This window comes from Ambystoma mexicanum, chromosome 6q, assembly GCF_040938575.1.
Source record: "Ambystoma mexicanum isolate Mex_15411 chromosome 6q, UKY_AmexF1_1, whole genome shotgun sequence".
NCBI classification, from domain to species: Eukaryota; Metazoa; Chordata; class Amphibia; order Caudata; family Ambystomatidae; genus Ambystoma; species Ambystoma mexicanum.
The window spans coordinates 457,593,684-457,607,424 of NC_090937.1; the positions used below are offsets into that span (position 1 = coordinate 457,593,684).

General features: G+C 49.3%; 1 protein-coding gene across 11 annotated transcripts in view; it reads left to right on the forward strand.

Moving 5' to 3' along the window:
• The window catches only part of TBCK (TBC1 domain containing kinase), a 2,754,978-nt gene that overhangs the window by 859,942 nt on the left and 1,881,295 nt on the right, over positions 1-13,741 (forward strand). For all 11 annotated transcript variants that reach the window (XM_069630931.1, XM_069630933.1, XM_069630936.1 and 8 more), the window contains one exon: positions 10,640-10,701. In XM_069630931.1, coding sequence (XP_069487032.1) covers positions 10,640-10,701 — 62 coding nt within the window. The remainder of the gene's footprint in view (positions 1-10,639; positions 10,702-13,741) is intronic.

Here is a 13,741-nt window from a genome sequence, read left to right on the forward strand (position 1 = left end):
GTCCTCTTTCATGCCCATCGGCAGGACCCCAGTGAAACCTCCGACGGAGAAGAAAAAGGGGGGGCAGGAGGTCACCGTGGATTCGGCCTCAACCTCTGAAGAGGAGCTGATCGAAGTCTTAAGCCACGACGTTGGCGTGGAAGAAGACCAGCCCGTCGGGAGGGACCCCGACGTCGGAGACGACGATAACATCGAGGGTGCCGACGGGGCTCCTCACCGCCCGTCGGAATCCCCTCAACCAGTGCCGCAAGACAACTCGGCGGCCATTTTGTTGGCTATACAGTCCTTATGCTCCGAGATAAGGACGAGATTGCCGTTACCACCAACGGAGGAACCGCTCCCGATGGGGGACCCTGAGCCAGGCCCTTTTGGAGCCCCCCTCCTAAGAGAAGAAGGATTCATCCTCCACCTCCTTTTCAACCATCGCGCCCTGCTCAGCCCTCCTCCCCGTCCACGACCCGTGGGGATGATACAGGGACGGACACAGCCGCGACGGGTACAGACGACGAAGATCTCCCGTCGTCACCTCCTCCCCGGGCTTCCCCGCCCGACGAGATTGGATCGTTTCATGCCATGATCGCCAGGGCATCCGAGCTTTTCCAGCTCTGCCCGGAAGAGAAGAAGGAAGGTTTCCTTTATCAACGGCGCGAGACCAAGGGGAAGACGGTCCTCGCTGTACCTCTACTGGACGATATCTGGGATGAGGGTCTCACACTCCTCAAGAACCCATCCACAACGCCTGCGAGAAGGGATCGGTACGAGAAGAAGTATCGGGTCCCGGACGCGGCCCCCTTGTTCCTTCGGGCACAGCCGACCCCGGACTCGGTCGTCCCCGCGGCGGCCAGGAAGAAAGCGAGGGGGGCCTCGGCCTCTACGTCAACCTCCCCGCCTGACCGTGAGGAAAAGAAATTGGACACGATGGGACGCAGAGTCATCTCATCGGCAGCAACGACGATTAAGGCTGCCAACGCCTTGGCTATCGTAGCCCGCTACGACAGGGAGTTGTGGTACAAAATCACCCCCCTGCTGGACTTCCTACCAGACGACAAGAGGGCGGAGGCCCTAGAGATCTTGCAGGAAGGAGAAGTGGCGTTGGACGCCATTACGATAGCGACGGACATCGCTGACACTGGATTTCGCCAGTTGGGCCAGTTGGGCAACGTCGTGTGCCTTAGACGGTGTGGATGGCTCAAGGCAACGGACTTCCGGCAGGACGTGCAGACCAGAGTCTTGGACATGCCGTTCGACGGGAGCAACCTGTTTGGGAAAACAGTGGACGATTCCCTACAAGCCATCAAGACGGAGACGGCCCGGGTGTTCTCCAGCAACGACGGCCGCCCTTTCGGAGCACCGGAGGCAAGCAGGGTGCCTCCAAAGGTTCCGGCGGCGGATATTCCACCTACCGTCAAGCGGCCCGTTCGTCGTCACAAGAAGCCTACAGGGGACGAGGCAAGTTGGGCGGACCACGCCGTCGTCGCCAGGGAGGACAAGGCGGCAAAGCCTCGTCGAAGCAGGACTGAACCGGCCGTGTGGTCGGGCCCACACCGAAGCATCCCGGTGGGAGGCCGGCGGGCGAACTTCGTCAGCGCGTGGGAGTCCATCTCCACTGACCGTTGGGTGCTGGACGCCCTGGCCCAGGGTCACGCGCTCGAGTTTCTAAAGAAGGGCCGCGCATCCCCCCTGTGGCCAGGAAGGAACATCACGTCCCTCAACTTCTCTTGGAGGTAAAGGCGATGCTCAAGAAAGGCGCCATCGAGCTCGTCCCAAAGAGGCTTCGGGGCTCCGGCGTTTACTCAAGATACTTCCTCGTGAAGAAGAAGACAGGAGGATGGCGTCCCATCCTGGACCTACGACGACTGAACAAATTCATCAAGGCACAGAAGTTCCGGATGGTCACCCTCCAGCACGTCCTGGGTCAGCTGGAGGAGGGCGATTTCCTGTCATCGTTGGATTTGGAGGATGCTTACTTCCATATCCCCATCCTAAAGGGACACCGAAAGTTTCTCAGATTCGTGGTCCAAGGGCGTCACTACCAGTTCAGAGCCCTTCCCTTCGGATTGAGGTCGGCACCCAGGGTATTCACCAAGTGCCTTGCACCGGTGGCGGCGCGGCTGCGCCTGGAGGGGATCCAAGTCTACCCCTACCTGGACGACTGGCTCATCCGAGTAAAGACAAGGGAGCTCGCCGTGGAGCACACGGCGAGGACCGTCCAGCTACTCACGGACCTGGGATTCTCCATAAACTGCGCCAAGTCCCACCTGGTGCCCGCACAAGATGCACTGTTTCTGGGAGCGAAACTCGACACAGTGGCGCTTCTGGCCTCTCCATCGGAGGAAAGGACGAGGGCCATCTTGGGCAAGGTGCAGCGGATGCTGGTTGCGGACGCGGCCAGGGTGAGGTCCATCAAATCCCTCCTCGGAATGATGTCTTCTTGCATTTATCTTATCCGCCTGTGCAGGCTTCGGATGCGCCCGTTACAGGAGTTCCTGGACGCTCGCTGGATCCAGACGACGGGCAGCTTCGAGGACAGGATCACACTCGACGAGAGCTTCCGACGAGCGATCCGGTGGTGGGGCACCCGTGCGCATCTGACGGTGGGCATGGACTTTCAGACCCCGGGCCACCAGAAGACAGTGACCACGGATGCCTCCCTGGAAGGGTGGGGAGCGCACACCGAAAATCTGCACGCGAGAGGCCTTTGGCTTCCGACGGAGAAGTCCCTCCATATCAACGTCCTGGAGCTCCGTGCAGTGTTTTGGGCCCTCAGGTCCTTTCATTCGTCCCTAAAGGGCAAAGTGGTGAGGATCTTCACCGACAACACCACCACCATGTTCTACATCAGGAAGCAGGGCGGTACCAGATCCCCAGCCCTGTCCAAGGAGGCGCAGGATCTGTGGCATTGGGCCGTCGCCCAAGGGATGTTTCTGGTGCCGTTTCATCTGGCAGGAATAAAAAACACCATCGCCGACTCGCTCAGCAGAGAGCTGCGCTCGTGCCACGAGTGGGAACTACGACAGGATCTAGAGGACCGCCTCTTCCGACAGTGGGGCACACCCCAGATCGATCTGTTCGCGACGGCGATGAACTCCAAGTGCCGGAGGTACGCCAGCAGGTTTCCCCAGCCGAGGAGAATGGGCGATGCTTTCTCGTTCCCCTGGGAGGGCCTGTTTCTATACGCATTCCCTCCTTTGCCGCTGCTGATCCGGCTCATCAACCAGCTCAAGAGGTCACAGTGCAGGATGATCCTCGTCGCACCTGCGTAGCCGAGGCAGATATGGTTCCCGGAACTTCTGGACTTGTCAGTGTCCCCGTCAATCAAGCTGCCAGTGGACGCGGATCTTCTCTCCAGGGAAGGAGGCGCCATCCTCCATCACGACCCGAAGTCGCTGAACTTGCAGGCCTGGCTCCTGCAGCGTTAGAATTTGGAGGTTACGACATACCGGCCGACTGCAGAGAGGTTCTTGCAAAGGCCAGGGCGTCGTCAACTCTTAAATGCTACGGACACAAATGGAAGAGGTTCTCTGTCTGGTGCCACGCACAGAAGATTAACCCTCTACGGATTACGGCTCCTCAAGTACTGCCGTACCTACTGACGCTGGCCAAGGCTGGACTGGCGCACGCTTCCATCAAGATCCATCTTGCTGCGATCTCCCAATACACCAGACCACGGGACGGACGTCTTTGTGGTCTCATCGTCTGGTGAAAGAGTTCATGAAGGGACTGTTCAGATTGTTCCCGCCGGTGAAGGCTCCGGCCCCGGCGTGGGAGCTCAACGTGGTGCTGACCAAGCTCATGGGACCTCCGTTCGAGCCTCTGCACTCAGCTCTGTTGATGTTCTTGTCGTGGAAAACAGCGTTTCTTGTGGCCATCACATCCGCACGACGGGTGGGAGAGATCCAGGCCCTTTCCTGCAAGCCCCCGTACTTGACTTTCCACGACACGAGGGTAGTGCTCAGGACGCACCCCTACTTCATGCCCAAGGTGCCGTCGGACTTCCACCTCAACGAACCCTTGGTGTTGCCTGTTTTCTTCCCGTCGCCTTCGTCGCCGGCTGAAAGGACTTTGCACTCGCTGGATGTGGCTAGAGCGCTGAAGTTCTACGTGGACCGCACAAAGAGTTTTCGGAAGACATCACAACTTTTTGTGAACTTTGGACCTGTCAATCAGGGGAAGGCTCTCTCAAAGGCTTCCATTTCCAGATGGCTCTCCGGCTGTATCATGTACTGTCATCGGTTGGCAAACCGACCGCTGCCGGCCATCCGAGAGCCCATTCCACCAGAGCGATCGCAGCTACCACGGCGTTCCTATCTGGTGTGCCCCTGCTGGACATCTGCAGGGCTGCTACGTGGAGGTCGACGCACACCTTCACGAAATTCTACTGCGTCGACCGGGATTCCAGGGAGGAGTCCAGGGTCGGCCAAGCAGTGCTGCGCAACCTGTTCGCATAAGGTGAGCCTGGTGAGAAGGTAATGTTGAGTTGTTGTATTGCTTAATGTTGAGCCTGTTGCCACCTTCCGTGGTTGTGCATGTGTGTACTACTATGTATTCTTTTATTCACGAGCATGTGAATCCATGCCAGACCCCATGCTGGAGAAGGAACAAGTTATTTACCTGTAACTGTTGTTCTCCAGCATGGGTCTGGCATGGATTCACATGCGAACCCTCCCGCCTACCCCTCTGCGGCTCTTCACTTGGTCATACTGCCACTTCACGTGCTACCAAATCTGAAGATGGCTGCCAGAGGCGGGGCTTAGGGAGATGGCAGTCATTGGCTGTGGTCAATATGACGCAGAGATCAGTGATTGGTTACTACTACGAAAGACAGATCAGAAACGAAACTGATACTGATTTTTCTTTACCGAGGATTCCCAGCCTGACGACGGGGAATATTCATGAGCATGTGAATCCATGCCAGACCCATGCTGGAGAACAACAGTTACAGGTAAGTAACTTGTTCCTTACAGGTCACACAACCGACACAACGTGCTTGCTTCCTTTCCATAGTGTGAGGAACCTAAAGGCATCCTCTCTTCTTTTTCCACGGTATCCTCTTCTTCGGTGGCCGGGGAAAGGCCATTGCTTTTGTATCTTGACCCTGGTGATGGATATGCGGGGGAGAATCACCTTGGTGGAGAAGACTTGGGGAGAGGACGTCCTTAGGTGAGACATGGTATCCCCCATTTCCCTTTCACAACAAACCCTCTATCCCTAACTCTTTATAGGCTTTTGTCAGCCCTTTCCTTGTTCTTCCCCTAAAACATTCCCCAAAACGCACCCGTATACTACTGGGATGAAGAAGAGGCCAACTAGAACAACACATTCTCACTTTGTTAATGCAGACACAGTTCCATGTGATAATAACTAATTAAAACATTTTACACCTATTATAAAAAAACGAGAAAATATCGATTTTCTTTTTTTTTCTCTTTTTAAATTTGGGTGGTCCCTCTCCAAGCCCCCAGTTTCCCTAGCTTTATTACCCTTGCCCAACCACCCCCACCCATTTAAATACCTTATCCTACCCCATATATACGTTTAACAGCTTCCCTGGCCTTGCTGCAAAACAATGTAATGCCCTCCCACAGTCACTAAGAGCAGAAGAATGCTACTAGGCATTTTGCAAAGCTCTAAAAACTTGGCTATTAGCTTAAACCTTCTGTCACTCATATAAGTCCTTGGCTGCACAAAATGTGCTCCATTCTCTGTAACCTATGAAAGAAAACTGCCATAATTACCTGACTTCCTTTTACACAATATGTACTTCTATTTTGTTTACTGATCTAAGCATGTGTTTGCCTACAGGCTTCATGTAACTGGTTTCAAGCGCCCAGATACCTGAGGGTTTTCGTGCGCTCTAAAAATGCAAAAATGAATAAATAAAACAAAAAAATATAAATGTTTCTGTTAATTATTTGTTATAAAAGTTATTTGTTGTTTTCATTTCGTTATAATCACTGTATACCACAGACACACAGCGACCCCAGCCAGGTACTGAGACGTGGAGGACGACAACAGGAGTAACGCAGGACCACCACTTTAGTGGTGAGCGATCTAGTCCTTTTTAGAATAAGCATAGGGGCGGGAGCTTTAAAAGTCGAAATCAAGATGAAATGGAGTCGGCTGTGGGAAAACGCCCACAAACTGCTGGATGCATGCAGACCTCTGGTGTTACGGTGTGGCAGGGGGAGCTCTCGAAAAGTGCAGAGTTTATACAGCAAGAAGCAAAGGTACAGGATGCTGGAGGCCGGTGGCAAGGCATAGGAAGGAGACAGACGGAAATGGTTGTGCGAGTCGTGAGTCGCAGAAGAAGCTCTGCTGGGTGAGCGCGAGCAGTGGGGGACCGCTGGGAGAACACGCAAGGTACCGCATGGAGACAAAGGAAACTGTGGCGGTGGCCGACCTCGTAAGAAGCCGTAAGTCCGACCGGTGAGTGCAACCAAAAAGGTAAACAGCGGGCTGGCAGGCAGACATAGAAACCAAGTAATGGACAGTGATTGAAACGGAAGCATGCATTGCTATTTGAATAAAAGCAGATATAAGGCAATTTGAGTACTGAGTGAAATGAAAGCAAGTAGAGAACACACTTGAACCTTGAGAAAGTGAAAGGAAGATTGTGAATCTTAATGAATGGGAGTTTGTGAACTGTACTGAAATGATGAACTGCATCATATGAGAAATCAAGCATTGTCAATAGCCAAATTACAAGGAACTGTATTGCCTGAGAAACAAGTGCTAACAAAGCCAAGAGAGCACAAACAGTTGTATGACATGAGAAATCCAGCATTAACCAAAACCAAGAGAGTACAAGGAACTATGTTATAAGGAAACAAGAATTGTCCAGAGCCAATAAAACAAACGCATGTAATATGGGCATGGTGGCCCACCAAGCCACGGTACAGTGCCAGGAGAGTGCGACACATGTGAATGAAGCAAGCATCGCTGTTAAGGAGAAGCAGTGGACTGGTATTGAAGGAAAAGCAGTCAAGAAAGGGCACGGTTGCGTGACCTGTAACGGGTGGACCATGTGGTCCGACAACTGATTCTAGAACGGGTGCCCATGAATGGATAAGCCAATTAAAACCCCCATAAAGAAGCTTGCGTTTTACAATAACCTTTTCAGTGATTTTAAAGTTGTGTTATTTTGAAAGCTGGAAGATTTGAACTCTTGGGGAAGGGAACCTGGTGCTTTATGAACTATTCTGAACTTGAGGAAGGGGAGCTGATTACAAGCCAAGAGCTAGACGAAGCTCTGAACTTTATTTTGAACACTATTCATTTTGATGCTGACATCCCTACACATAGTATGCAGTTAGTTGTGAGGGCAAGTATAGGTTTTGGACACAGATAATTATTTTGGACTTTCTGATGCAGACTATCCTTAGTTTTTCTTTGGGTACGGAAATCCCACCTTACAATAGGACAAGTTAGGCATTACCCCATCCTGCCTTTTGAGTTAATACGTTGTTAAACAAATTTGAACCTGTTGTCTGTGTCTGACTCATAATACCTTCACAATAGGCAAATTGCCACTGTTTTAGCTTCACAGGGGTCCTGGACTCGTTCTCGTTTCACATCCTATTGATGCTTTATCACTGTTTAGTTTTCCACCAGTCACTTGTTGCCCTTTGACATATTCTCAGAGTTCTTGCCACTGCTTACTTCTCAAGTTACACAATTCTTTCTATTATTATGGCGTTTGCCAGTGCTAGTTACACAATTAGTTTTTATCTGGGAATTATCCAAAACTGCTTTCAATCAGATCAATATTCAAAAAGGCTCTTTTCATTCAAATCAGTCACTTTGTAGAAACCAAAAGCTTGTTTAAACTCAACCTTCATTTGCAAAACCTTTCACTCAGTTTGTTTAGCAGTTTTGTTTCATCGTGATTATCAAAAGTATTCAGTAACTTGTCTGCTTTCAACCTCGACAGGAATTCATATCGCCCAAACATTCTCTCGCTCACTCGCGAGCGACCCAACCTGCAGCAAACATGCGGTCTAAACCTCAGCGTCCCAGAGTCACTCAGGCTACTCTGACTCACTGGGTATGCTGTCTCCAGGTGCTCTTCTCCACACGGGCAGGCTCGCTGTGGCTCTTGCTGCTCCAAGGTCAGCGTGCCTTTTCACCAGGGTATTTGTATTTGTTGATTTATAAAGCACCTTACGCCAAAGCGCTGTACATGGAACAACATAATACATAAAACATGAACAATAAAACTGTTGAAGCAATTACAATATGAATCAATCAAACAATAAAACGGTGAAGAGCAATTAACTGAAGGGGAAAGGGAGATGGGACAGGTTAGGGGGGAGTGGAGGAGGAGGGCAGGAGGAGGAAAAGGAGGGTAGAAGAGGGGAGGTAGGGGAGGGGAGAAAGTCGGGGAAAAAAGTGAGGAAGGGGGGAAGTAGATGGGGGTAGGGGTTTCAAGGAGGAGAATGGAGAAGGAGAGATTTAAGGGAAGTGTGGAATGACTTGAAGGTATCCGCTGCCTTACCCGTACGGAGGGGGAATCTCTCGCACTCCAGGAGATATGCAGACCAGCTCTGCTACCAGAGACCTCTCGAATGCTCCCACCACACTCTGCTTCTGCTGCAACGACTCTTTAGCTCATAGGCACTTCGGGCACACGTCTCTCTGGGTTCACCTCCAGATTCTCCAGCAAGCGTTCCACTGTTGATTTTATTGGCCTCACCTGAGCGGGCCATTTATACCGTCCCGTTGGCTTCGGGTGCAGACAGTGTTCATTCACTACATAATGATTGTGGTACTCGGCATCCCTCTTCCTCGTCCCAGTACCAGAGTGGTGTCTGTGTGTGTAAGAGTCAATAAAGAGAGGATGTATGGCTCTGGTTTGTCTCTTTCTCGTTCTAGTACCCGACTGGTGTTTACTGGCAGATGATTTATTGTAAAGATAGGGAAGGGACTGGTAATGACCTACAAAGGCGTGGGGGATATTGTACTCATTAGAAAAGGGAAATGGGGCATACTGTCTCTCACCCAAGGGGGCCTCATCCCCACTCCCCAAGTCTCTCCTCCACCCAGGTGATTCTCCCTCGCATATCCACCCCCAGGGTCAGGATCTGATAGCGATGGCCTTTCTCTGGCCACCTGGGAGGAGGATATATGGGCGAAAGCAGTGAGAACGCCCTCATGTTCCTCACAGTATGTAAAGTGAAATGTCATAAGTACCGAGCTGACCCACAACCACTTTTTCCACAAGGGCTTACCACATAATGCAGTTGGCAGCTCGGTAAAGTCATAGTGTTTAAACGTACACTGAGTTTTCATAACTCCTACCGAGAGTGTATAGTACACACTCCATTCAAATCATATAGGCTTGATTTCATAGAAGCTTGTCCTACCCGGAGAGGTTGCGAGTCATTGTTTGTGTTTGCAGTTTAATACCTTCTTTTAATTTTTATTTTTTATTTTTGTATACACTGAATTGCAAATGTGTCTTCATTTATTCTTATATGTAGAAATAAAATGTATTTATTTTTTGTTATACCTACCTACTTCACTATATAGGTTGCCATTTAAATACCCTTACCTTATTGTCTTGATAAAACCCAGGAAGGTATGCATTCATTCATTCATGTTTGTGTTCCAGGAGCCTGTTCTGGTTCTCCCCAAGGTACGTTCCCTATGCGAGGGTGAGTACGGCTCCCCTTTCGGTCCACAGTAGTCTAGTGACTGGTGCGTTATGCACAGGCTGGCTTGTGTTGCTCAGCAGTTTTGTGAAGTTCGCTTGTCTGCCATGTAGGAAGACAGCTTCTCCCTGTGATCTACTTTCTCTGCAGCATTCAATTCTCATTGGTAGCGAGGTTGGAGCTTCATTTCTTCTCGTCAAATGTTCTTCTTTCTGTAGGCGAGTCTATGAGCTCTCCTCCTTCCACAGCTCAGCGAAGTTTGCTTGTCTGCCGCAAAGGAAGACTGCTTCTCCCTGTGGCTTTCTCTCTCCCTGTTGCAGATTTCTGCATTGACCGGTGCCTGTCGGTAGCAAGGTCAGAGCTTCATTCCTTCTCAGATTTTGTTCTTTCTGCGGATGATCACTGCTGCAGACTTTTGGCAATTCAGCGCTCCACTGTGGGGTTACGTCCTGATGTTTTTTGGGGGGGATTTCTGTCGTGGGTGTTGCATTTCTGAAAGCAACAGGACAACGCTGGCAGGTGTCTGATGTTGGCAGTAAGGCTTTAGAAAACAGTGGTCTGCACAGAATCATGCTGGCTCAAGGAGGAGTCAGAAAATGGTGCTCTATTCCGAGGTCCTCACCTCATAGTTAGAGCTGCCTCTGGATTCCTTCCTGCTCCTCCAACTTTCTGTTCAGAGGGTTCTTACCCCTCCTTGACAAGGCCAGGGTATTAACCTTGTCACAAAATGCACTAATAAATGTTAATTGCGGTTTGAAACAGTTCTACTTCACCCATACCTTTTGTGTAGTCGGTCCAATACATTTCAAACAGTTAATGTTTCTTCCAGTTCTTGGTAATGTGCAGCAGTTAAACTTTTTCAAAATATCTGTGGAAATAAAAATCAGGTTGCTACTTTTCAACGTATTTATATGAAAAATGTTTTAGTTCCCATATTAGATACGTGAGATGTTCTTTTGCTTTATTTGATATGTTCTGTTTCATGACAGGGCCTCCCTGCAAATACCTTGGCTCTATTGAAGAAGTGCCTCACATTCCACCCTTCCAAGAGGTAAATAATACTATGCTTTTTAAATGGTTATTGTGATGTACATACAAATTTGCCAAATAAACGACATCTATACTACTCGGATAACTGCAGATAATAAAATGTCAACGCTTTGCTATAAATGGAGAACCTATATCCAACATTGGTAAAAAATGCTGCCTCTTTGCCAGTCCACCAATCATGACCAACATTTTATACAATTAGCTTATGATGCTGTGAGCTCTTTTCATGCTACTCCTCGTCTTGTTTGGTGTAATAAAATATTAAGTTGAATCTGCTACAAGGTATTGTGCACTGTTGACAACTCGCCACATAAACTTTTCTCGAATGATGACGAGAAGCCTTCTTTTGTACGTTTTTTGGTTTCAATATTGTACTATAAGCATGTGTGCCAGCACACATTTCGCGCGGCAAGCTTCTTCAGGGCAAAAATAAGGCATATATGACTGCTCAGGATTTTTGCCATCTAGTAAAGGAATGCTCATCATCTTGGCATTTATGTAAACCCTTTCTTTCAAAATCAAATGTTATTGTAATTTTCTTCTTACATGAACATTCAATTTCGTTCTCGATCTTTCCTCTTTAAGACCGTTATCATGCCCCCATGTTCATAACACTCCAAAGCCCCCCTGTGCCTCCCCCCCCACACTTCCCTTTTTTCCAAGTACCTCATGAACGTTTATAACAATTGAAAACACTCTGTGTGGTCCCATCTATGCAGTGTAGGGGATGCATGGTATCACAAGTATGACACTGACACAATGGGTACAATTTGTAAAACCTTTGGAGACTCCTGGTCTGCCCTATAACTAAAATGAGAGTAGGCTTGACCATCAAATAATAAATAAAGCAGTCCTAGTGGAGTCTGTCAAATCAAAATAGCCTATGCTAACAAAACCCTATCTCTTGTGCAAAAAGGTGAATAAAGGAGAAATGTATGCAAAAGGAAAGATCAGTGTTCAAATGAATAAATGTGGTTTAACCAGCTCTCCTAGCCACGTTAGACCTCACAGAGTTAGGCTGTGCCTGTAGGCAGGATGACACACTCTGGCTCGGCTCCCAACACAAATACACTTCTGCAACATGGATCAAGGTCCGTCTGGCCTTCCACGTTTAAGTCTCTTTTCTCGACTTCCAAAGAATGGTTCAACCAAAATGTTCACAAAGGTCCCCCCCTGTGTCAGGCTCAGACCTTTCACCACACAGTTCTCGCAGGTCCCCCTCTGCCAGGCTCAGAGCTCTCACAATAAAGTTAAACACGAACTTGCAAGGGTGGGCTCCCTTCCACAAGCTTACTTCGCTTCGGGACTCCCCCTGTCAGGCTCGGACCACTTTCGAATGTTGAAGGCTTTCGAATGTGCGTGGCTTACTTTTCAGACGAATCCAGGACCACTTCGACTCAAAATGTATAGTTCAACTTTTACTTTCCCCTTTCTAGGAGTTAAACTTTTCCATATCACTTTTGCTGTATATTCGCTTTCTCACTTTGAAAAATGTACCTTTCATGGAGACTTTCGAGTGGGCTACTTCCTTTCGCTGGACTACTTTTCTTAGTATCACTGAACTAGCAGCTGCCTTTTACTTCAAAGTTCATTCATAGGTCTGCCGTTCTTCGCATCTCATTCACACCAGTGCAGCCTTCACTTATGATAAAATATTGCAATTTCAAACTTTAACACACACCAGTCTTTCAGGTCGCTTGCCAACTCGCTGGCTGTGTGCGTTTCTTCTTTGCGTTAGGATTTCCAATTCACGAGTCAAGGTTAGTACCACAGGTTTGGCCTCGCCTCCCCAACTCTGCCATTCACCCGGGAGGGTTGCTGGTGGCCTTGAAACACAATGCAGTTTTCACCTGCAGGATCTGGTCTTCTCCACGTGTCTCTCAAGGCCTGTTGGAGGCAACGACCTCCAGCAGGGAACTCTGGGGTTTTCCGACCCGCTGCTCTCTCCCCTTTGTCCGTCGCTCTGCTCCAATATGTTTGCCTTTGTCCCAGAAGCCCTGCTTGTTCTCGTGTTCTGCCTTGCTGCGAATATGTCTTTGGGTTCTGCCTTTTATTCGTACGAGAAGAGCAAATTGGTATCAGGTTTATGCACATAGAATGAAGTGCCTGACTTTGTCTGACCCGATTAGCCGTACATGGCCAGTACAATGTGTGAAAGTTAATGTTACTCTGTCACCCACTTCCTCGGCCCAGTGTTTGTGTAAAAAGTGTGTGGGGGGGTAGTTGGGACCTCAGAGCATCCTAAAATAAATGTTGGGTTGCATAAAAAAAATAGGGGGGAATAACGCATCTCACCATCAGCTGTCTCTCCCCCACTCCCCGAAGACCCCTCACACAGGTGATTCGCCCGCACTGGTCCACCCCCAGGAACTGGATCCAAAAGCGATGGCTGTGTCTTGGCCACTTGGATGTCAAGTCCCTGAGGACTAGCGGGTGAGACAACCTTTGGTTTCTCACAGCAGGGAACTACTTCCCATACTCATCAAAGAATGGAAGCCAGGCTCCTTCTATGTTTGATCTGGATTCATCTAGGAGGTGGGTCAGAAACTCCATGTCATAGGTATTGCACACTTTCTAAACCCATTCGCTCTCATTGGGGGCGTTTCTCCTCTTTCAGAATTGTACCAGGCAACTCAGAGCGACCACCAGGAAGATTCTCACCATGTGCCCCATTTTGCCTCTTTCCCCCTCCCTCTCCTCTACCCCAAAAAGCATTAATAAGGGAGAGTGTTAGGTCAATCCCGTCTATTCCCTTTATCCATGAGAGAACCTCTTTCCAGTATTTCTGAGCATACTTGCGTACCCTACCACATATGGTAGTAGGCCCTGTTCACCTGCCGATATTTCCAACAATGTGAGTCCACCCCTGATAACATCCTAGCCAGTCTAGCTGGCAAATAGTTCCACCTTTAGATACATTTTAAAGCTTGCATCCGATATTTATGTGAGACGAAGGATTGGGACGTCCTCCTACATACCTTAGACCATAACTGATCGAAGATGTGTCTGTCAATCTTGTGCCCATTTGTCTCTAGCATCTA